This window comes from Ammospiza caudacuta, chromosome 6, assembly GCF_027887145.1.
Source record: "Ammospiza caudacuta isolate bAmmCau1 chromosome 6, bAmmCau1.pri, whole genome shotgun sequence".
Lineage (NCBI taxonomy): Eukaryota > Metazoa > Chordata > Aves > Passeriformes > Passerellidae > Ammospiza > Ammospiza caudacuta.
This window is the reverse complement of record NC_080598.1, coordinates 45,924,502-45,950,244: the sequence shown is the minus strand read 5'-3', so window position 1 is coordinate 45,950,244 and position 25,743 is coordinate 45,924,502. Positions and strand designations below refer to the sequence as shown.

General features: G+C 41.3%; 1 protein-coding gene across 1 annotated transcript in view; it reads left to right on the top strand.

Moving 5' to 3' along the window:
* STON2 (stonin 2) overlaps positions 1–24,706 on the top strand; it is a 53,065-nt gene extending 28,359 nt beyond the window's left edge. The window contains exons 5-7 of the mRNA XM_058807350.1: positions 10,848–12,683; positions 18,753–18,955; positions 20,217–24,706. Of these exons, the coding sequence (XP_058663333.1) occupies positions 10,848–12,683; positions 18,753–18,955; positions 20,217–20,300 (2,123 nt within the window). The 3' untranslated portion in view covers positions 20,301–24,706. The remainder of the gene's footprint in view (positions 1–10,847; positions 12,684–18,752; positions 18,956–20,216) is intronic.
* The last annotated feature ends 1,037 nt before the right edge of the window (positions 24,707–25,743 follow it).

The window sequence follows — 25,743 nt, the reverse complement described above, 5'->3', positions numbered from 1 at the left end:
TACTGAAGCTGGAAGCTGTTCAGTTGAGCTTATTGTCTGTCTTGCAGCTGCCTCAGCATGTACAGGTTCCAGCTGGGACCAAGAGAGAATCACTGAAATGCTGTCAGGAATGCTGATCCAGGAGACTCTGTCCTGACCTGAAGTGCATACACTCTTGTGAGAGCTCCTGTTCTCAAGAGATTTTCAGCCCGCTTTGCAGGTCAAAAAGACAATGAAGAAACACTCAGACTTTTGTGTACTTACATAAAACTTATAGTTTACCAACTGCTGGAGTGGATAGCTGCCGCAGGCAGGATCCTTGTTCTTCCAACCAAATCAAAAGTAAAGCTGGTCTTGGCTGAAAAGGGAATTGCGCTGTCTGCTTGACGTTGTTTCCTCAATGTCTGTACCCAAGCATGACAGTAAATAAGAAGGGAAATAAGAAGGTAAGAAAGGAAATAGGATAACAATAGATCTTTTTTTCTTTTTTATTTCCCCATCAAAGATCATTGAGAAAAGGGTCTTACCTATCACAAAAGCAACCAGAACTTTTCAGTTTGGACAGTGAGACTCAGGTGTGGATTATAAAAATCTGCGTACTCTAGAGCTACATGTACATACAGAGACTCAATGCTGAGAGCCAAAAGTTGGGGAAAGCATATAGAATTCCAGTAGCTGCTGTCTTGTTCAACTATACCCTACCTTTACAGAGGATAATGTGACCAATGCTATCTGTATTTATTCTTTGTGTTGGGAAAGTGTTGCCACTTCCATTTAATGACTTTCTAATGGTTCCCACTGTTGCCTGCTTTGCTGGAGAAGCAGATAAAATATGTAAAATTGGTTGAAATTGCAAACCGTCCACTCAACATCCTTGATCAGCCAGGGCTGATTTTGATCTAGTTCAAATTCTGTAATTAGCGCCCAGGCTTGTCTGTACAAGCCGGTCCTGTGGAGCAGCCTGTGGCGAAGACCAGCCCGCAGTGAGCGCCGCGCACCCCGGTACTGCCCAGCCCTGCCCTCTGCGGGACCCGGCAAGGACACCCAGCCCCGGCCTTGCCCTGCCCTCAGCGGGACCCGCACGGACACCCAGCCCCGGGCTCCAGCCCTGCGCTCCGCGGGCCCGGCACGAACACCCGGGCCCGGCACGAACACCCAGCCCCGGGCTCCAGCCCTGCCCTCCGTGGGCCCGGCACGAACACCCAGCCCCGGGCTCCCCGCAGGCCGGCGGGGAGGGCAGGCCGCTCGCCCCGCTGCTATGGCAACAGGCCGGGAATGCCTCTGGCTCAGGCGCCCCGCTCTCCGCTCCGAAGCGCCTGCTCTGCAGACAGCTCCATTGTCTGCCGGACAGTGGTCTTTCCATCGGCTTCCAGCGAAATAGCCTCTCCCCGAAGACAAAAGGCTCGGCACTAAGAGATTGAGCAGGGCTGAAAGTTTAAAGGGAAAAAAGAAAATCCCCTTAATTTGTGTTTTAACTGTAGGGGAGAGAGGAGAAAAATAATTCTGGCTTCTCTAAGTGATAGTTGGTGATGAAGGAAAGGGGTCATAAGTAGGTTTTGTTGGGATTTGGTAATTGCTTCCTGATGCATCCTGAAACTATTCACAAGGAGACTGGCTCACCCACGGGACTGTGGCATGGTTTTTACCCCTGCACAGTCAGGCTGCTGCCAGCTGACAACTGTTCACATCATCTAATGAGAGATCTGGGTTTCAGTTTGCTTTATGGGTGAACCACTTTTCATATCCAAAATTATGAGAGTTAATCCCAATAAATAGTTTTGTTTAGATCCAGCTCAGAGAACTCAAGTGCAGATTTGCCAAGTGTCAATAGATACCTTGTTTTCTAGAGTTTCCCCCTTATGTTGTGATGTGGTGTTGATGGAGAAATTTAGGGGGGAGGATACTGCTGAGTTAGTAAATACAGGATTTAATCTTGCAAGTTGTCAGCATTTCTAGAGCATTAAAATTGTGGTTCAAATAAACACACTCCCAGTACATTCTCTTTTCTTGTCTCAAGCAGAAACATGCTTTCCTGAAGCCAGTGGGAAGGCAGAATTCTCCTTCATGACTTCAAGTACTCATATGTGTGTTTCTGAACAAAGCTTACAAGAAATGCCATTCCATGTGAGAAGTTAAATTCAAACCTTTCCATGGGCTGCCTGTCCTTGTCCACATGACTGGCCTTTTTGTTTCTGCCATTTGACCTTGATGTGACCTAGATGAGTGGTACAAATCTGCAAACTGAAGAGATGCAGTGCAAAAGATCAGAATACATTACATTCCTAAATGAATTTAGATATTTCTTCCAGACTTGTTAACCTAGTGGAAGTCTGCTGGTGATACTTTCTCATCGGACAGCTATTTCTGACATTTTATAGAAGTCCTTTATCCAGATAGACCAGTGGATGAAAAAAATTTCTCTCACCCCCATTTTCATAACATACTGAAACAATTTTGCAGCATTATCTCATGACGAAAAAAAATCTCTTCTCCTACAACATGATTAGTTCTTGAAATGGTAGAATAGAATGCTCATCAGTGAACCGAGCAGTCATTCTTGTCCACAGCAATAATGTTCTTCTTAGATAGCTCCTGTCAATTTCCTCCATGAGTCAGTGCCACTGTGTAAGATACTGCTTTTGGGTATTTTGGTTACACATTAAGTGTTGCCCGTTTATTTCTTGAATGTTCATTTGATCTTTTTGTAGGAGTACATTAAAATACATGTTTTGTAACCTGAGTACCTTTTGTTTAAGCTAAGTGAAGTCCTCATCTTATTATCCCATGTTCCTCGTTTCTCTAATCCCTGTTGTTTCCTTTGGGCAGACCTCAGTTTTTTCAGGACTCTTCTGCAAAATCTCACATGGCCCTTCAGAAAGCTGAGCTTTGTTTACAGGGCACAGCAGCTGTGGGGGCCCTGTTGTTTTCCTTCACATTGGTCACATTCTGTGCTCAGCTCTTGTCTCTCCAGCGCTGCCACCAAACCAGCCACGCAGTTTGGTGATAGAGGCAGTGAGGCTTCCTGTCACACTGTCCGTACCTTTTTTTTTTCCCCTCCCTAATCTTGTCCTGTACCCTGTAGAGATCTGTTAGGTCCCTTCCACATTTCCAGAATGTAGAAGTCTATTTCCATTTAGCTTTCTGTGGTGTATTTTGTACAGGGATTGTCCTGACACCGAGAGCTCCACCCTATCCAGTCCTAGTACCCTGCCTAATTCCTGCTTCTGGTGCCTCAGGACAAAAATTTTCAGGATTCTCTGTTCCTTTCCTCCCCTCTCTGCATTCCCAACAAATGAATGGTGAGCATCATTTGGGGATGAAATAGGGCGCATAGCTAAGACTAGGTAGTGATGAGTGTTGCTAAAACTTAAAAATTATAAAATAAATCAGTTGTCTGAGAAGTTATGTGGGACTAGCATTTAGAAATTTGCACCTTGTGTTTTGCCTCCAGCCAGAATTATAGCTTGGATTGAAGATGCCTTTTAAAGATGGAAAGATGGGAATTTAAAATCAGCACAGAGGACTGAAATATAGGTTTCTTCTTCACTTCTCCCCACAGTGCTGTGATAACATAATGAGTTACATCTTTCCATTCTTCTTGTGTGGGTCATTTTTGCTCAAACTTTTACACTTAACAGAGTCCCATGCCTTTCTGTTCTCTGTAATCACACCAACATGGTCCAAGGGAGGGAGGAAGAAATTGCTTGTTGGATCATTTCTGTTTGGCTGCCTCTGTGGAGTGACCCTGAATAATCCTGTGTACCGTGGCAGCTACACACATACATACAAAAAGGAAAAACAAAACTCCAAATGACATAAGATAGGCAACAGCCCAGTATTTGGTTCTGTTGATTTCCTGCAATTGTGAATAGCTCCACAACAGCTGGGGTTTTATGGTGGGAGCCTGGACTGGTTGTGCTAAGGGAGTCTCAGGCCTGGAGCAGATGAGTGTAGGAAAGGGGGAATGGCCTCATCAATCACAGCAATATATCGTAAAACAAGCCAGTCTGTCATAGCAGCCTCCCAGGCTGGTGGACAGCTGCCTGAGGAGATGACATGCTGATAACACCAGAGCATGATAACAAGACTCTCAGACTTGGGTAGAGGGCTGTGTAGCAGGACAATTAATTAAAATGTATTTGGATGAACAAGCTAGAAAGTTTTCTGTCTTCTACCCTCTTTGGGAGTCCTTTTGTTATATGTATACAATGGGTGAGCTGGGTCAACTCTGTTATTTTCCAGAGTTGGCTGAAGTTGTTGTGCTCATCAGACTGGCAGGGCAAGCACAAACTGTGACAGCGCAGCTGTGCTTTTCATAACACTCTCCAAGACAACCCCTGCAGCATCACTTTTTTTTGAATGGGCAAAAACTGAAATCAGTGTCACTATAAAGGAGGCTGGAGTTAGGTTACCACCAGTGGGAATATTTCTTCCTACTGTGTTCTGTCTCTGAATTGTCGTGCTCAACATATATCCAAAACACATCTTTAAAAGGCCTCAAGAGGTGAAAACCGGCAGTGCAGCATCCTGACTCAACCCTGTAACCACCTTAGCAACAGCCCAGTATGAATTTTGAAGACAATAACAGAGCAATAACCAAATAAAGTAGTGCCTATCTCACTGTAAGAAGCATGTTTCACAATCTATTACTGCAAGCATTTTCTTTCCAAGGTCTTGATAACCCTTTTTCACTTGCCTCCAGTATTTTTTGGTAGAATCCTCCTTACCTCTTAATAGTGTGGACAGTACCTTGTTTCTTAGCCTGTGGGAGGGGCAAACAGGATGAAGCAAAAGCCCAGCTTTTCTCCTTGCAGTTCACAGCCAGTCCAGTATGTAAGCATTGAGCCTTAGCTGTTTACTCCAGTCTCTCCACCTTTCTCTTTGTTTTCATCCAGATACACTTGCTTGCAATGGCCAGTGCACAAAGAGCTTGAACACACATAACTTTTGCTCAGCCAAAGGCCACATCTTCTACTCTCTAAAATTGTTTTATTCCCTGCAGGAGCTTCCTTGCTTGTTCTCTTTATCCTTTATGGTTTCTAGAAAACCCACAGGCTTTCACATGACTTATGATAGCCTATTTATCAAACACACATGACAAAAACCATTAACACTTCCCGTTACATCAGTATTTTTGTTTTGCTACAGAGAGAAAACTTGTGGAGCAGAGGCTGTAAATTGCTAGCTGATGGTCACTTAGACAGTCACATGGTTCAGATTAGCACCTAAGACTTTTGCTGCCCATTCCCGTGTCATATTCTTTGTATCATCCTGCTTCTCAGGCACCTTTAATTACTGTTTTTTATTGAGGGTGTGGATGGGTGTTGAACTGGCAGGTTCATCTTCAGTGATATCTATGTGGGTCAGGCATTGCATGTAGATCATGTCCTTTTTGTTTTATCACACAATTTCTTGCCAGTTACCTTCAGTCCTTTGTGTTATGTGTCAAAAATCCCTCCAAAAAATAAAAAAAAACCCAACAAATTAAGACACACGTGGCTTTGTTACAGCTTTTCTCACCTTTTCACTGAGCACCTCACCTGTTAGCTCATAAAACTTCCCTGTAGCCTGGAGCTCACATCTGCCTTGAGGCAAGAAGAACTGGCCAAACTGTCTACTCTCATGCAGTTACATGGCCTTGTCTGCATTTTAAACAGAAAATGTTTGCATAACAAGCTACAGGCATGAAAAGTATTTGCATTAGGCAAAAGATGAGCACTGCTATCTTCTGTAATTTATAGCTATATGTCACCTGTGTTGTCTATGAAACACATTTTTCTCCACAGTTCACCAGGCAACTGAATTATTAAAATACCTGACTGAAATTGAAGTTTCCACAGAATCTTCCATTAGAAATTTCTAAATGGGTCTTTGGGTTTGTTTTAAATATCAGAAGTGACAAACTTGTAAATCATTTTGATAGTGCTCTGGGTGAAGGTAGTGTATAAATATGAGATTACCTCTTGACCACATGACCTGAGATATGCAGACAAATCTGGCAGACAGGATGTGAGCTGCTGACTTGATATGATATAAAACTTGATCCTGGGAAATGCCTTGGGCATAGGCATGAGGAAGTTATTGCTACTATTTTTAAATGTTGTGAGGAGCCAGTAGTGTTTGCAGTAGTGTTTTTGAAGATGTAAAATATCTTGTCTCTTTCTAAATGATGTGCAATGTTTATTTTTGTGAGCAGTGGTACAGGCTTATTCAACATCCCTGTGTATTGACTTGTCTTTTTATGCTAAAGAATCAGCACAAGACTGAGCAGATAGCTGGGGTGACACTGGTTTCAGCCATGCATGAAGTGTCCACCTAGGAATCAGAGAACCAGTTATTTTGCATTGACTACCAAGTTGTCATCAGCTGATGTTACCATTTGTGGTCACTGCCAGTACAGTTTCTGCACTGACGGACTGGCAATAGCAAACCCAGAGTGCTTCAGCCACTTAACACACACGATGGTCTCCTGCCTTGGATTTTCCTATAGCTATGGGAACATTTCTCACATTTATTCAGCAGGGCCAGACCCCACACCTGTGCAGTACTGCAGCAGCCATTTGAATCCATAACTCAAGGCACGAGGCCATAGTGTGTTGCTTTGCTGTCAAAGGTTATGCTGATCAGTGGGACCCCAGATTCTGAGGAGATGCAGTAGCTGGCACGTTTCCACCTGCAGTCTGGCACTGCAAATGAGAGACTTGTTCCCTGTGGTATTACCTCAGGTACCCAAGGCAAAACTAACAAGGTCTGCAAACCTTTGTATTTTGTTACTGGTTCACCATATATTGCTTGAAAAGTTATGGCATAATGAAGTAATGTTTTGTCTGTGTGTGAGAGGTTTAAGTGATTGCCTTTTGCAAAATAGAGCTTGTTCAATGGAGCTCTTCCAAGATGGAGTGGGATTATCTTTGCATCTATAGGGCTGGCTGCAGATTTATCCTTCTTGCCAGATACCAATTTCATGAAGCATCCTGGGATTGCAGACACATTTCTGTTTCCTTATTCACTCTAATTTCTTCATGAGGTCAATAGTCTCATCTCAGTGGCAGCTCCACTATTGAAGGATATGTTGTATGTACTGTGGATTAAAATCAGAGAGGGAGGCAGACATCTGTGGAGAGAAGCAAAGTCCAAAGTACATTGAGGAAAACTGCCTTCATTTGTCTTTGCCAAAGTACCTTTAAAGGAACCGCTTTTGAAAAATGTTGTGCATGTCTTCTTCTTCTTTGCTCCTTGAAAGATGAAGTAGTGTGATTCATTCTTCTGCAGAATTCTCTTATTGATCTCTCTGCTGAAACAGGTTCATTTGGTGTTTTCCAGCTCTGCTCTGCCCCTTCACACACAGGCTTTGCCTTGCCTACCCAGACTGGGAGTGTAAGTATTCCCGTGGCAGTAGCAATGACTAAGTCTAGGGTGTAGTCACTGTCTTGGTAATCTCTGGGCTGAGCACACCTTGCTGAGAGCTCAGTTAGATGACATAGTGGGAAAAATATGTCAGTCATATCTGTGCCATGTCTTCAGGGGTAGAAATGAAGGTGCTTTGTGATGAATCATGGAGGCATGCTTACTTGCTAAGACAATTACTTTATGAATATACCTGTTTGTTTAATAGAAATAAGTTCTCAGGTAGAAGGAGGTTTGATCTTTTCTCCACCACTTAGGTGAGATCTGTTCACAACTTGGATTTAATTATAAGCAAATAGTATGATGTCACATGGAGCGTGTGAATTCTTTGAACAGGAATAGTGTTGTCTAAATCTTGTAAAAATCTTGAACACTTCTTACAATTATATTAGTGTTAATGTACCACCTTCTGGCCAGCTAATGGAAACACATGAACTGATCTTCAGGAGCTTTCCTGATCTGTGGCTCTCAAATGGGCTAAATCAAACAACCTCTTTTTCTATAGTAGCTCTGGGACCCATTCACTACCATTGTGTTATATGAGAGAAGAAGTCCACTCTTTCAATATGTAAAGAGAACAAAAAGTGTTTACCTCAATTTCTTTTTAGAGTAGCCATACTTACTGGAAAAAAAAAACAACAAAGAAATCTATGTTTAAGTGATGAGCAGTGCTTTTACTTGGAGTATGAAATGTTTCTAGCTATGAGTAGGAGAATTTTATTCCCTTTAAAAGTAACTGCCTCTTACATGTAATTACTGCTTGATGTAAAGATGTAACAGTTTATTCAAGACACTAACAACGTTGTCCATTATTTTCATGAGCTGCTGGAGTACACTTACATGAATTTGGAGTCTACTGTTCAAATGATAAATTGGTATGAGTTGGAGACACAGGCACTTACATTTCAAAGCTGTATATCTCTCTTTGCTGGTGATTTTTGGATAGGCTGTGTGCTTGTTCTTGACTGTAATTCTGTCTAAGAATATTAGTACACTAACTTCTAAGTGTTTGCAGGCTAAAAAGCAAGCAGTGATCCATATTCAGAAAAGCATTTTCTGAATATGGATATTTTCTGCACAAATCTAATTTATCAGTTTTGTACACAATATGTTACAGATTCTTGGGGTTTTTTAAGACTAGCCAGACACATTCTGATTTCTTAGGGCACTGCATAATACACACTGCAGAACACATAAGGAACTTCTATAAAACTATAGTTGCAGCCAAGATCTGTACAAGAGAAAGGGGAGTTCACTGTACACAGACTATGAATTGTTGAAATATTTTTTCAGTTATTCTATACCATATCTGACGCACTGATGGTACTGAATTTTTTTTATGAACCAGAGTTCTAACTACTCAATAAACATAGCACAATAAAAATACTGAGTGTTTTAAATTAAATCACTCAAGAAAGTTCCTTACAAACTAATTTTGTTCTCTTGAACATTTTCTTTATTCAAGGAAGAGTGAAAAGGCTCTGATTTAATTAATTAGTTTCTCCAGTTGAATAAAGATAAACAGAGAAGACGAAAATGATTGATAGCTTCCTGCATAGTGCAGTGAGGCTCACAACTGCAACTACTGCTGTTCTGGTGCTATGAAACCAGTGTCTTAATGGTTAGTTCAGTCTTGTTTGTTGGGAAGATGCTCTTTTCCTTCTCCAAGCAGCAAGGGGTGGTGTGACTGGAGGGGACACCAGGTGAATAATTCTGGGCAGTGAAGCACTGTAAGCACAAACGCCTGAAATGCAGTAGTCCTTCTTTCCCATAAACACAGACTTCTGTGTAGAAAGATAATTGATAGAAAAAGTCAAAACATCAATGGAAAAAGTCAACAAAAGCTTCTAGGGTCCTTAAAGGTAGTATGTCGAAGACTGTCCTTTTCAACAGTTTTGCAATGCATGGGTAGTCTTTAAAAGCTGTCTGTTCTTGTTATTGCTTTGTATTGCTGTGGCTTGAAAAATAAATTGGTATCATTCACCTTCGTATATAATTTTCAATTGTAATAACCCTTAGAACTTGGTTGATGTGTTTTGTCCTTAGATCAGAAGGTTGGGTAAACTTACTGGAATGAGAGGACTAGAATATCAAGTTAGCCAAGAGATTATAATGAGCTCATGGCAGCACTTCAGCTAGCATGATTATTCCCTATTTCATATTCTAAATTGTAGCTGAAATAAAAATTCAGATTGTCTGTTATGGTTGAGGCAGAATGGAAATCAAGCTCACCTTTTTTGGGAACTGGTGGCAATTTAAATAATTACTTAAAATAGTTTGGTGGTGTTGTTGCTGTAAATTACACTCAAATCACAGGTGTACAGCTATACCACAGTGCTACATTTTGCATTTACTTCTTGCTTGTACTGAAGAACAGTGACTTGTGTAAAACATGGGATTTATGGGAAGCAAAAAGCACAAATGCCAGCACTGCTGTGTCATGTAGAACAAACATGGTGCAGTTACAGATTTAATTTCATGCTGGCAGCTCATTTTTTAGAGCATTCTGATTCATTAGCTCAGTAGGAAAAAAATGGGAAGAAGATCATTACATTTCTTAACACTGAGAATTTGTGCTCATTTTGGAAAACACCTTATTACCACTACAACAATCCTGGAAAGAGCTGGAATTGAAATAGCGCACTGTGGTACAGTTTTCTAGGAAGTGTATTGGCAGAGCCTGAGACTAAGAAAATAGCACTCAAAGGTGCCCTGTCCTGAGAGAGGATGAGGACAGCTTCCACAACACAAGTTAAAACCATGTTTTTCCTTATCCTAACATATATCCCTAGATCACAGCTTCACCAAGAGCTGTTTCAGAGGCATCCAAGGACTGTCAGAGTCTTGCACACTGGGTACAACAAAGAGTCTGTTTGCTGAACACATCCTGGGGAAAATCACACATGGGCACCTTTTGTAGTTCCATCACCATACCCCATGTGCTTTTGTGGTAATGGCAAATGCACAGACAAGTATGTGGGGACAGATTGCAGATGTGCTCTTCCTCAATGTTCATTCCTCTTCCTACTGGATTATTCTCTGGAGCAAAGGGTATGGGAGAGAAAAGGGAGTAAAATTGTAACAAGACTGAGGGAACATTCCAGGCAAATAACAGAAGATAACAGTAGAAAAGAAATTCATCCTGAAAGTTTAGAGAGGGAAGTTGTAAAAAATCACTGTGACATGTGGTTTCTCCTTTAGGTCATTATGTTGGGATGAGATCAGTCATTCCTTTAATATGTCTTTCTGGATTCCTTTTCTGTGTTCAACTGTGTATCTTTTAATTAATTCTTGTCAGACTCCTCAGCATTTTAGTCAAGTCTTTTGACTATCTTATTCTTGCCCAACATATGAATAGGCCTTCCTTGAGTGAGCAGACTCTGAGGGTTTTTTTGAGGATTGAACTAGGTAATTCCAGAATAATTAGCTGAAATTTCCTCCCCTCCCCTCTTTTTTTAAAGACAACTCCTCGTCTCTCCAGGAAGATGAAGAGATAGATATGGAGGCTGTCAACTGGCAGCTGAACAACACCTCCATGAATGGCCATTCATCTACCCCAACCACAGTTCGCTTTCCCAGCTGGGTGACTTTTGATGACAATGAAGTCAGTTTTGCACCACAGAGCCTTTCTCCCTTGAAAACAGATACCCCACCTGCAGAAACACAGGCTCCAGATGTTAACTTTAATCTCACTACGTCTTTAAAGAAAAGAGAGCGTCCTAAAAGTACATTGGGAGACCTCTCCAAAATTCAAAAACTAGATCTCTCTTCTTTAACCAAGTTGCCTTCTGTCGAAACACCACCATGGAGTGCTACTAATCCCTTTCTGGATGAATCTCTTCGAGATGTCCAACCCTCACCCATCAATCCATTCAGCTCATTCTTTGAGGAGCAAGAGAGGCGTTCCAAAAGCTCTTCTGTCTCCAGTGCTCCAGGCAAAAGCCAAAGAGACTCTCTCATTATTCTCCATCAACAGCCTGATACCGTCAGTTTCCATGAGGCAAACAAGACTGTATCGCACACAGATGCTGTAGAGCAGCTCAAACAGCTCCAGATTGGAGACCCAGATGGTGTGAGCAGTCCTACCTTGCCTGATGATGACCCCATGATGCCATATGATCTGGATGCAGCTTTATTTAACCTGGCACCAGCTCAGCCAAAGGATGGATGGCCAATGATGCTGAGGATCCCAGAGAAGAAGAACATTATGTCATCGAGGCACTGGGGACCCATATATGTCAAGCTGACTAACAGTGGATGTATACAGCTTTTTTATGAGAAGGGACTCGAGAAGCCTTTTCGGGAGCTCAAACTTGAAATCAATCATGAGATTTCAGAGCGCAAGCTGCAGAACTACGATGAGAATGGAAGGATACACAGCGTGCGGTTGGATCGCACAACATACAAGGAGAAAAAGAAGTATCAGCCTAAGCCAGCCATTGCACACACTGCAGAGAGAGAGCAAATTATCAAGCTTGGGACTACAGATTATGAAGACTTCCTTAGCTTCATCACTGCTGTGCAAGACACACTGATGAACTTGCCAGCTTCATCAACAGATCTGAGCACAGTGGGACTGAATTATCAAGAAGAAGAAATCACTGTGGATGTCAGGGATGAGTTTCATGGCATCTTGGCCAAGGGGGATAGTGTGATTCTCCAGCACAGTGTGCTGACTCATATCTATGTTCTCAGCTTCCTTTCTGGCCTGGCAGAATGCAGACTGGGCCTTAATGATATCCTGATCAAAGGGAATGAAATAGTTGCAAGGCAGGATATTATGCCCATTACTACCACTAAGTGGATTAAATTATACAGCTGCCGCTTCCATTCATGTGTGGATGAGGATGTGTTTAATAACTCCCGTACTATCCTGTTCAACCCCTTGGATGCCTGTCGGTTTGAACTGATGAGATTCAGGACTGTCTTTGCTGAGAAAACTTTGCCTTTTACTCTGAGGACAGCTGCCAGCATCAATGGTGCTGAGGTGGAGGTGCAGAGCTGGCTGATGATGTCCACGGGGTTCTCTTCCAACCATGACCCTTTAACTCAGGTCCCTTGTGAAAACGTGATGATCCGCTACCCCGTGCCAAGTGAGTGGGTGAAGAACTTCCGCAGGGAGAGTGTCCTGGGGGAGAAATCTTTGAAAGCCAAGGTGAACAAGGGAGCCACTTTTGGATCAACCAGTCTGTCTGGTTCTGAGCCAGTAATGAGAGTAACTTTGGGAACTGCCAAATACGAGCATGCCTTTAATTCCATCGTATGGAGGATAAACCGACTGCCTGACAAAAACTCAGGTGAGTGCCATATACCATCTCTGCAGGAATAAACTAAAACAAATTACGTATTTTGAAAGATAAGAAATACTGAGTTTAAATGGTGAGAGATATATCATCCTCTGTAGTGTACCAAAGGCATAAATTAGTTGCATGAAGTATTTGTCTGACCCTTCATTGTAATAGTTTTACGTATACTACAAATACAGCTAATGATAAAATCAGTTTTAGGTTTTCTAGATGCAAAAATATGTGTTCTGTCTCTTCTTGGAGGTATTTAAAAGAAGTAGTACTTAGGGAGATGGTTTAGTGGTAGACTAGATTTGTGCTAGGTTAATGGTTGGACTTGATAATCCGCAAGATATTTTCCAGTAAATGGTTCTATGATTCTCTGATTGTGAAACCTAGGCATCCAACATCTGTGTGCTCAGTACTATGATTGGAAGCAAGGCTTTTTCATGTAACTTGCAGAAGCAAGATTCTATACTGTGGGGCTGAATGACAGGATGAGATATATTGCTGTAGCTCCAGCACTATGTGTTATCTTTTCCAAGCATACTGGGACAGTGCTACGTATTTCAATGCATATGCCACAGTTAATGCCTCTGAATTGTCTGATGTGGGGACTGTAGGAGAACAGAAGACATTGCTCAGCCATTAAAAAAAAAAACCAAAAGCGTTTCCAAACACCATTTTGTGGCTATGTTTGTGTCATCAGTACAGACAGGGAATTACAGCTTAAACCTGAAGAGAGAATACCAGCATGAAACCCGTTTTGTATTTCTATCCCAAGTCTTTGTATTTCTAGTAGCATGGTCATAATTAAACATGAAAATGATGTAGGCAAGCTACTGTTCCCTTTGGCCATTTCTGGTAGTCGTTCTATTTGCTGTCTGGCATCCATAGTGCACAATAAAGCTGGACAAGTCAGGCTTATTCTTAGGTGTAGTGAATTCTACTTCTTGACCTATCTGATCTAGAATTTTACAAATGATACAGACTTTTCAGTATTAATGCTGTAGTAATGCATCTGAGTCACTGGGAGGGTTTCAGTGTTCCCTGAAGGAAAACTCATTGTTGTACCACATTTGGCACTCTCTATGTTTTTCCTGAGTTTGAGTTATAGTGTCAGCAAAACAGTGATCCAGATATCCTAGTCTTTTGGGTCACGTTTCAGCCCAAGGACACCAGTTTACACCACGTGTTACCAATTTGGAGGGGTATCACTGGCAAAAGGGAATGCTCCAGGTTTGCTGTAGACTGAGGTGGAGGAAGACAGAGCTTGGAAGCTTGAGAGAAATACAGCAATGAAAAATTCACCCCAGGCTGTTTATGAGCAATAACATGCTTATGAAGAAAATCTCAATATGCCATCTGCACAGGCTCTGGGAATGGTATGCTGTGAAATTGGGCCTTCTGTGGTATGTTCTCTGCAAAGATCTCAGTGTGCCATACAGACATCACAGCCGAGGAAATGAAAGCCCTCATACTGTAACACAATGACAGAATATGCCAGTAGCAAACCAGGAGAAGAGGCAAACCCCTGTCTCTGCTGCCTCCTGCAAGGTGATGCTGCCTTACTCATTGCTACTCTGAGGGAGATACTGATCTGTGCCTCTTGTTTCCTTCTCTCCCATCGTGACTCTTTATTGTATATACACTGTGACAGGGGGAAGGAAATACATTACAGAGTTGTTGCTGCTGTTGGACCCCTGCCACAGAGCATCTATCCATCAGTGTCATCATGCAAACGCAGGGCACTTGGTATTTGTTTACATCCTGAAAGGAAGAGAGTGTCCTCACCCCTCCGGTCAGATCAGATGTTATTTCAGGGAAAGGAAGAGCCTTGGAAGCACTGTCTTGGCCAAGACACATGAGGTATGTGAGAGGGAGGGAATCCCAAAGTGATGACAGGGCAGGCCAAGTAGTTTAAATCTGACCTTGCCCTTCAGGAACTATTTCTGTTTATTGGTGGTACTTCATCCCATGGTTCTCCTTTCTTAAAGCAAATGGCAAACAAAGGTATATTAAGTGGTACTCAGAGGGATTCATTCCCACTCCCTCTTAGATTTGCCTGATGGACAACATATGCTTTTGTCCAGGTGATAGTCATGTGGGATCTAACTACCAGCCTTGTGCACATTTGGCTGTATTCAGCCCCCTCCACAAGTCATGTAATAACTCCATGTATTTGCAAAGTTGTCATAAATGATGCAGTTCTCAAGCACTAAACACAAAACTATGAGTCCACTGACTCACACTTTATGCTGTCTTACTGTGATATCTGTTACTCACCCCTAAGAGCGCTCTGGGTCTTCCATAAATATCTGGCCTGGTAATGACCTGCTTTGATGCCTGGGACTCCAGAGCAGGGGAGGAGTTGTGGCATCACATTGGAACTGAGGGAAGTGCTGCAGGTGGTCACAGCCTGCAGCTCCACCTGCCTCCAGAGGCCACACAACAGGCCCACACCACTTGGGGCATATGCATTGCATGTGTGCTCCAGCACATGTGCCTGCCTGCCAGACTTGCTCACAGGAGTACGTATGTAGGCACATGTTTTGGGACTTCCTGTTCATCCACAGTGTGTGCTCTGACACACAGTCCCTTGCAAACACAATCCCAGAACTCCAGAGGTCTCCAGATAGCCAGCTGGGCCTCCTGTGCTTCACTCCATTCCCTGAATGTGGACTGGTGCAGTCTCTGTGTAGTGTGAGGAGCATGACCCCCAAACCTGCCATCCACAGGAGAGCGTGTCCTGCCATAACTCACTGCTTGTATGCAGGTTGTAGCATCCTAAGCTCCCAGATTGTTAAGAATTTATTTCAGCAGCTTTGCACTCTTACCTAAATTTTTTCTTTCTGTGCTTTCTAATGGGATGGGGCCCTTTGCACTCTCACTCTAGGAGACAGTGTTATCAGCACTGTCTGTATTATTTTGTAGCCAAAGTATCTGCTTATGACTGAACATTGAAAAGCATGTGACAAGTGAAGGACAGTGCATACTCTGACTGTGATTTGACCTAAAGAAAAAAATTGGGACTGGATTCTACTGAGCACATTGCTGAAATCCACATAGCAGATATTTGCCCATTTTTACAGTTTGGTAAACTTTATTGTGTGTGACATATTTAGAATTATTATGAACAAAAGAGCTGAGGAAGGATACCTATTTGCAGGCTATTTACAGATCCAGTTGCTGCTGGCTGGGCTTCACATGTTCTTTTTTTTTTTTTATAATCCACCAGTAGAATACTAGGGAAACATCCAAACAGTCTTTGATCATGGGAAAAGGCTCTTTCTGTGAAGCAGGGATGTAACATGTATGCAGAGCCTTGGATCTGGATTTGAACTTTCTCTAGTTTGGCTGTGGATCCCAGGCATGCTGCCTGAAATACTTTCTGAAGTAGATTATATCTTTTAATCCAAACATGTTGGGACATTTGGAGTGTCATGAGTCATTTGGAGCACATTCTCTCCAATCACAGTTACACTTGCATATATATTAATTATCAGATCCTTGATTGTCAGAACAAACTGGTAGTAGCTCAAGGAAACAAGAGGTGCAAAACAAAAGCAGTGTGTTGATTCCTACTGATTTTACTGAGAAGGGTACCTCTTTCTAGAGAAAGAGCTCTGAATGAGCCTGTTGAGCAGTCTATAGAGGTAGTGCCCTGTAAGTCTCATTCCCAGAACAGTAATGAACACTGATGGGCTAGGTAATTTTGCAGTAGATTCAGTGGATCAGTTGCTTTCTTAATCTGTTCACCTTGTTATCTACCACAACGAGCTGGTTTAAATTAATAACATTCATAATTTTTATGCAGTTGGTGGGGGGGGGGAGATGTTACCAAGTATCCAGTTGAAATTATGAAAATTATGAAGAGTTGAAAAGCTCAGCTCTCCAAAGCACCTGGCCTGCAGTGTGCTCAAGCCCAGTTGAACACTTCCCAGTGATACCTTCACACACATCCCCCCAAAAGCAGCTGAGCACGTGCCAGCTCAGGAATGTCACAACACAATCTGAATGTTCTGCAGCTGTGGATGTGGCCCGTACCAGGGAACAGAGCCACTCCTCCTGGGTTGCTGGCATTCTCCAGCTGGAGGAGGGAGCAACCCAGAGCAAACTAGAGAGGAAAAGCATATTAGAGCAGATGAGCAGGAAGAATTACAATGAGGAGTCTGCTGAAAGTGGTACAGTGTGAGGAAAGAGCCATGAAAGGATGGGGGAGCCTGAGACTGGGGGTTGGTTGCCAGTACTGGGTGCTGAACACAGATTTTTGGAGCCAGTTTTAGGCATCTTCATAATGCAGTACCAGAGAGCAGTGCTGTGTCACCCAGGGGCCCCGTGTCAGATCCTGAACTGCGTTGCCACCATGGCTGTGCTCACCACAGCCACGCTCAAGAACTGGCCAGGAGCAAAAGCACTGCAGTGCTGGAGGGCACAGTGACCTCCCTGAGAGCTCCTGAGAGCTCCTGGGGCTGCTGCTCTCCTGTGGTGGGCAGGACCAGCAGGAAGGCCTGCTGTGTACCACAACTCCTGATCCAGAAAAAGAATGTCCATCTATGAAAAGCCAGGCAGGGCTGTCAAACAGAGATCCTGGCTCGCTCTAGAACCAGGGCAAATGAGTCAGTACTCTGCTTGGGATAATTAATCCTGATAAAAGGCAGATGTATTTTTAATGCTTGCAAGAACTTGGGCTTCTATATCTGCTTGATAACTGCAACCATTCATTCATAACTTGTCTGCAGCTATGGTGCTGCATATCCTTGGTCTCTGCTGAACTGCACAGCCTCTCACTGCATTTGCTGCACACACATTATTTTACAAACCTTCCAGTAGTGCGGGAACTTTGGCTAGACCATTTTGAAATATGAGGCTGACTCTAGATGAAATTCTTACCCAGACTTACGCCGAGTAGAGTTTTTTTTCCCAGTTCTATTTCAGAAGTCAGGTGGGATGCTGCAATGCCTAAGCCCTCTAAAGACTGCCTAATTTCATCCTTTTGAGACAAGTCATACTTCAAAAATCCTACATCTTGCTTTTCAGGCTTCAGTTTAACAAGGCTGACTTTGGGCTAAGCAGGTGTATTCCAGCTTTTCCCAGTGGGAGCTTCTGGGCTTTCCCCACCCAGTTCTCTTTACTTTGCGTTCCTCCTTCCTTTTCTCTGTCCTGTACACCTTGCTGACCTGCATAGAGAAGAATTTTCCTAGTGAACAAGTGTTCAGGAATCCTAAAGCCTATAATAAAGGCAGGCAAAGATTCCATTCATTTACTTATACATTCATTTACACATACATAGATTATGGGATCCTTTCAATCAGAAAGCCCTGTGTTGCTGTGAAGGCTTTCATCCTCATTTTGCAAACAGAGAAACTGAGGCAGAGACATTAAATTACTTGCTCAAGAGCTTAAGTAGTTGGCAGCAGTCAGAGAAAAAGCAACTTAGTTTGACTAGAAGTCCCTGCTTTAATTTTTAAACATCACTGCTGTCCAGGAAAACAAAGAAGAAAGGTTATTTACATATGACAGAGCTAAACATTACCTCCTCTCCTTGCCATCCTTAATGACTAGCCACCTTGTCATGGGTTCCAGTGAGGAATAAATTGTTGTTTTGAAGCTTTGCAGAAATCTGCTTTTTGAACACAAGAAAGTTATTTAACCTTATCCAGTACATTTTCTTCTGTTAAAAAGGGGGAAAACAATTTCAAATAAACATCAAATATTTCCAAATTCTGTCTTTCCTTACTGTCGTTTCACAGCATTTCAGAAGGATGTGCCACAATGTACTTAGCATGTGACAGACACTGAGGGAATCAAGAGGACAAATACTTTCACCCTACTGTGCTTGATTTACTTCTTGTATTTTCACCCACTAAAAGCAAACTAGAGTGATTAGCAATCCTTTTGCATTTTGTTTAATTCCTTTGTTAACTTCAGCCACAGTGAAGCAGGTAAGACACTTGCTATGAACTAATTCACCTAGGGAGATTCTCGGTTTCCTGCAGCTTCATGATGCTGCTTTCTCCTGGGCATTGTGTTTTGATTCATCTGACACAACTCTCATGACTGTTTACTCTCTTTTTCCAGCTTCTGGCCATCCTCACTGCTTTTTCTGTCACCTAGAGCTTGGCTCTGACCGGGAAGTGCCTTCCAGTTTTGTCCGCTATGTAGATGTGGAGTTTGACATGCCCACCACTTCTGCGTCCAAAGCCGCTGTCCGCTCCATCTCTGTCGAGGACAAGACCGATGTCAGGAAGTGGGTCAACTATTCAGCACACTACAGCTACAAGGTAAAACTGAGCAGTGCTGATCACCATGGTTACTTTGCATGCTTCATTGTCTTGAAAGTATGGGCAGACAGGGAAAATACCATGGACAATAGAGGTGGGAATTTGGTTCATGCCAGGCTGTGTGCAGTAGCTACCCATGTGCAGCTATTGATTCATGACAAATAAGCAGTGGATTATCTCAGCAAAGATGGAATAAATTTGCTTGCAGTTGTCTGTGGAAGAGCGTGCACACAGCCAGCTCCTGGAGATTAGCTGATAGGGAGAGTTAGACAGGAGTTCTGCTGCTCTTCCCTAGTGGGAGTGCTACCGTGGGAGTCCTACTGCAGACAAAAGAATCACAGTATTTCTCTGCCTAAATACTTCTTTCTTCTGCCTGCCCTAAGGAGAGGAGCAGATAGGGAAGAGCACTATGTATGTACCTGCCAAAATATCTCAGTAAATTTGCATGTTAGCTGAATACTCAGCAGAGAATTTGGCATTCTACATTGCCTTCTTTGTGAGCAATGATAAAGAGATTCTGAAAAGATTCTCATGGCAAATATTTTTACTGGTAATTGTAATTATATTTTTAGTAGTTTCTCAAATTCACTGGAGATAATATTTCCTAAGTATCTCTTTTAAGAATTAAAACATTGGATTATTCCCAAGTTTTTGGAGATGTGGAAATTTAGAACCCAAACATAGATCCCCTTGGCCCTATCCCAATCCAAACTGGTATTTGTAGGCCAAAGCACCTCTGAGCCTGAGGACAGCAGGGAATGTGCTGAGATTTGGGGTAATGTTAGGTACTGCTTCAAGAAGCAGGGAGTTGATGATCCTTATGGGTCTCTTCAAACTCAAGATCATTTAAAAACTTTCTTTGCTTTATACATCAGCCTTCTCAGAATTTATAATTAAGGCTGATTTTCTGCTGTCACGTAGAAAGCCACCTATCGTCTGCAGATTTGGTTCTGAGCTTGAATTCAGAGTACAACTGGGAATGGTAATGAATATAAAGTCATGTGAGTTCTCTGCATGACATTTTCTCTTTTGGAAATTATTTCATGACACTGCTGAATTGTAGAACTGCTTAGATTAGGCTGAAAATCCTTATAGTAAATAAAATCCAATTTTCCCTGATCCTCAGTCTATTTTTCCTCGCAGCCCTCTCAGGTCACCAAGAGTTTCTTCGCCTGAGCACAAGAACACCACAGAGAAAGATTTGTGAACCTTTTGTTTTCCTTTCTCATTACAAATATTCTTCCTCTTTTTCTTCTACCAGGTCGAAATAGAGCAGAAAAAAAGCTTGAATGAGGATCTGAAGGGAGAAAGGACTGCAGATGTCAATGAATGTGCTACACAGTAAAGGAAGATCAGTCTGCAAGTCCCAAGAGGGTTGGTCAAATTAAAGACCTGGAAGAAAGGACTTGCAGGGCTTGGGTATTTTTCTTTTAAAAAATTAGGGACTACTACTTTTAAAATAATGCTCTGAAGAGTATAATTTTTTATAATTCCATACTTTGAGAAGAATGTGGTCAGGGTTTGTTTGGAGGGGATCCACGGGCTTTTGCTGGAACCAGTACAGTTGTACAGTCAAGCCTGCCTTTTCTGCCTTTTCACCATTTAGGTTCTGCACTCAAGTATGGTCTGGCAACCATCTCAGCCACACCAGAAAACAGCCTTTATCTCACAATCTTGCCCTCCCACATTAAGCATTTTGTTTCAATGCCTTTTGGTTTGGCCTTTGACTGAATTGCTTCCTTCTGAACTGCCAAATAAAATTCAGGGAGGATCGAGTGGAAAATTATATAAAATCTCCTTTCTGAAATGGTCCACAGAGTGAAAACCCTGAGCATCATTCTGAAGAATCAACATGCTCTGCATCTTAAACAAAGAGAATTGTCTCTGTGTTGAAGGAGATGAACTACGGACAGGACAGCTGATCACAGAGCTGTCCCTCTCTTCAGCCCTTCCTGTCATCCCTGGAGTGACATGTCACTGTGCACATTTTCACAGGGTTTGCACAAGTTGCAAGAAAGCCTCTGCGATTTCTTAAAATTTTTACTTTGTAGTCTGAGCTGTTCTGGTACCTTGACTGAGCATGGTCGTGGCTGCTAGTAATAGGGAATGTAGTGGAGGTACCAGAGGGACTTTGCTAAGATTAGATCATTCCTGCCTAGAAAGATATTTAAGGGAAAAACATGGGGGTTTAGTTTTGGGCTTGGGGGTTTTTTGTATGTTTTCTTGGATGGGTAAAATGGGTGGTTATTGAAAATGTCAGAACACAATTACTTTAACAGAAAATATTTGTTTTCCTGAAAATCCTTGGAAGTCTGTCCAGCACAATATTATTTTCATGTTCTATCTTGAACCAACAATATGAGTAACTTGTATCTTTATAATACTCCCATTAACTGGGCTCCAAAATCTCTTTCCAAAAATTAACAAGCTTCTGTCATGGAGATTTTTTATCCCCGCTTACCTGGAAGTAATAGCAAGTCTTAAAGCTTCTTTCTAAATAAAAATGCAGAAGATAAAAATCACTCATTCACACATCTTTTCAGAGAAAACAGTGTTAAAAGTACCCATTTTTAGTTGTTTCTATGGCTTGTGTAATATTTTGTCTCGTAATGTTAAATGTAAAGTAAGTAATTTATTAAATCATTTATCTTTTGAAAGGTTACTACTGACTATAAAATACACATTTGGAAAACTTTGGCAATGTAATTTAAAATCATAATGAATTAAAATGAAAGCTTTTTTATAAATTTATTTCATTTTACATTTAATATAAAAAAATTAATACACTCTTGATTTACCACTTTCACTGTGACTCCTATAAAAATTACTACAATGTTAAAATTGCAAATAAATAATGAAATTAATTTAATTGAGCCTGAAACTGGTAGTCGTAGAATTTAAAATAAATTGTAGGGAACTTTAAATGCCTTTTTTATATGCACCTACATTTCAAGCCTGCATCACCCTAGTGACACATACTTGGACAAGTACACCACTGTAAATGGTGTACATGTAAATGGTGTAAATATGTAAAGTCTCAATTCTTGTAGGACTTACTGACAAGCCTGTAATACTCCACTGCAGGTAGCCCCCTGGGCCCAGGATGTTCCTTGGAGCACACCAGGTAACACTAAGCATTTGCAACATCTCTCTGTAAATGTAAGAATGCTATTAACTTTTATTAAGGATTTTGAGATCAATGGATTAAAATTTCTGGTATTATTCATGATAACTTGTATAGGTTGTGAAATACTTGGGAGCACAGGGCTGAATTTGTGACTGATTCTCAGCTCTGGCACAGGCTGGCTGTGATAAGTTGCATGGCAACTCCTCTTCAAAATTCACTCCTGTTCAAAGGCAGTCGAAGAATTTCTGGGTGGTCTTCTTGCTTTTCACTGCAGCTCCTAATGTACAGTTTCTGAAATCTCACCATCAAGAAATAAAAAAATATTTAAAAAAACAAACAAAAACCAAGCTGAAGCAGTGCTGAGATGTTACTGAGGAAACATGAGAATGTTTTGTGAAAGAAATGGAGATATTTCTACTCTGACCTGCAGGCTCAGTGTCTGATTTTTTTGCCTATTGCCCCATAGCTCATGGAAACACAAATAAGTAAGACAAGTTAGCAAAGTTATGTTGTACACCTTAAGAAGGGAGAAAATAAAAGGAATATAATTTTCCATCACTGTTGAATTGTTAAACTACTCAGCCTCTGTCATACTTGTGCCACAGAATATTCTGTGTTCCAGTAACTGAAAGATAAAAATACCGGACCTTTATGGATTTACTTAATTTCTCCACCACTTCATCACTGGTTTTTTGTTTTTTTTAAATTCAGAATCAATGGATGAAAAACCTGACTCTCATCTTTCTTGTGTAGTTGTACACAGAAGTATTTCTTCCAGTCATCATGAATTTATGCAGGCAAAACTGGATAAGTGTTGTGATTTATATGAAAGTTATTTTAATCCATTCTTATCTCTGGAGAGATTTTTAGATGTACCTGCCACTGAGTTCTCAAGTGTTAAGGATGAATAACCCAGCCAGAATCTCAAAAGATCTTAATTTCCTTATTTCCTAAGGACTGGACTAAATAGTTTGATTTTTCAAAAGAGTGCTAATAACCAAAATTTTTAAGAAGTCTATTGTTGGTGTCACCAGGTGTCTCAACTGAATTATTTTTTGAGTCCAGCACCATTACAAGCATTGAGAATTTGAACACTGGGATCCTAAGTGCCCTTACTGAGGTCTCCACTGTTTTTCATTGATTAAACAGTGCCAATTTTTCACTGTTACATACTGTCATATATGTACTTTATGTACATATACTCTTCACCCATGGGAGTACAGTAGTAATTTGAACAGACTTGATTGGAGTGAAGGGAAAAGATCTGAGAAGAGTTTGAAAATAGCAGAAGTTCTTTAGATACAAGCAGTGCCTGTAGTGGGGGATTTTTATTTGTTTTTTAATCATGCAGAAAAATCTCTCTGACTAGTTTCATATTACTGCTTCTTTTGAGAAAGATGCAGTCACTGTCCTTTGGTATATTTGAAAGCTTTGTAGTACTCAAACACTCCATGCAGGAAATGTGCCTTCAAGGTAAGCATGCCTTTACTCCCTGAAGTGATTACCACTTTCAGTCCTCTTTCTATTTCTCATTAGGGTTTTAATATTTGTACTGTGGTAAGACGAGGTATTGTATGGAATTTTGCCTAGAAACATGAAGTGTCTTTGATCACAAGGGGTAAAGATGAACAATATCTCCAGGCAGCTGAGGTTATTTTAGTTAATATCTCTTTCATTTATTAACTATGGACACTCTGCTAGAAAAGGAAAATGGGTGAATTCATCTGAGAAATACTAAAACTGACTGATGTTATTTTGGTTCTTTTATTTAGATCTAAATTTAGTCATCCTATGAAGGAGTCAGATAGAGCAGTAACATTATAAACACTACAGAAATAATCTTCCTGCTCTGGTGGGTTGCTGCCTGACAGTTACTTGATAGGATGTCCAGCATCTGTCCACATTATTTGGTAGCTGCTAAAACTCCCTCTTGAACTGTCACCTCCCAGGATAGACAGCAATTGCACGAGAAAGGGCATGAAAGCAACTGGAAAAGGTGAATGAAGTTCAGCCTGGAGGTGCTTGCTCTTTTGCTTGCACAAAATTCTCAGTCATTTCTTTGGCCCTTCAGTGCACTGATCAAGTCCTTGATAGGTCACCTTTGTTCCAGTTGGTGAAAAATTTCTTTCAGTTACTCTTAGCAGCTCATGTGCATAGCTGTATTAATCTATAGAACTGACCAGCACAAGAATTTACAGCACACAGAGATCACCTAGTGGATGAAGTACTTACCCTCTTCTGCCACTAAAGTTAAATCTACATCATGACAAGTCTAAGATACAAAATTCTATGTGACAACCTGCATAGCTCTTCCTAATGTTCCTGTTTTGTTCAGTCAGCCAGCCACCCATCACACATTCAGCCATCCATCCTCCCATCCGTCCTACCCTCCTTCCCTGTCTCTCTCATACTTGCAATTTATTCTTTGCACTATTGACATTGATTGGTTTGATTGTTATTTTGTAACATGTTCCTACCTTCTTATTTTGTAAAATAAGTAAGTCTATACACTGGCTAACTTCATAGAAATGGTTTATTTTATTTCTTTATATCAGTTGAAACGGGATGTCATGTTTTTGTTTAAACTACAGGAAAATTTAAATAAATGTTAAGATGAAACAGCATATCCACACTTTCACTGTGAAATTGAAGTCGTATGTGCTGTATATTCTGACAAATCAGAGATCTTGAATTCAGAAGAGGAAAAGGAATATTTTGAATGGTATAAAGGACAACATAAATTAGAAGTTTAGGGACTACATACAGAAAAGAGAGAACATCATTTGATCCAGCAGTTTGAACAATAGACTGCAAGGGAAATGGAGCAGCCTAGAGCCTGAGCCACGTAACAGTTTGAAGTAGTACCAACATAATATGGAAGATGGTCCAGCATTTGGAAACAAAGTAATTGAGGATTATAGCCTCTGCTCAGTGGTCTCTTCTTTGACCACTAAAACCAGGAGTACATGAAAGAGTGAGCAGAACGTGTTTGCAAAACAAGTATCAGGTCTAAAGTCCGTAGAGTCCTCTGATATGATTCTCTGAGTTCTTTCAAAGTTCAGTAAGCCATGTGCCATTTCATACATCTTTCCACTTCACTCAGAGTCACTGAGACCCACTTCAGTCTATTGTTTTTCTCAAAAAGCATTCCTTGTATCAGACTGAAGAGCTGGGCGCTTCTCTTGGCCAAATAAAATCAGATACTCATCATAAGTGCTGTTCAGAGTATTGCTCTGAGCTCAGTACAACTGACAGTAAGTCAACCATTTTACAGTATCAGAAAATGGAGGTACACAAGGTACAATGCCTCATATTTGTTATTCAAGAGTAAATCAGGTCAGCCAGAAGAAACAAAGTTAGGATTCAGCAGCTGTTAGTGCTAAGAGTTTTTTACTACAATTCAGATACTCAGTGACATTTGGAAATGAACATATAAAATTGGGAGGGCAGGATTTTATTAACCCTGATAGCTTGCTAATATGCATAATGTTTTTAAAAAGAAAAACTTAGAGAAACCCAGGACATTTTAAAACCAAGGAGCTCCAAGTTCCTTGGCAACAGTGTAGTCTTTAGAGATAAGCCAAAATAACACCCTACAAGAGATGGGGAGGTCAGAGTGCCAGTGCAATGTGTACCCAAACAAAAGACATCACTAGAGGGA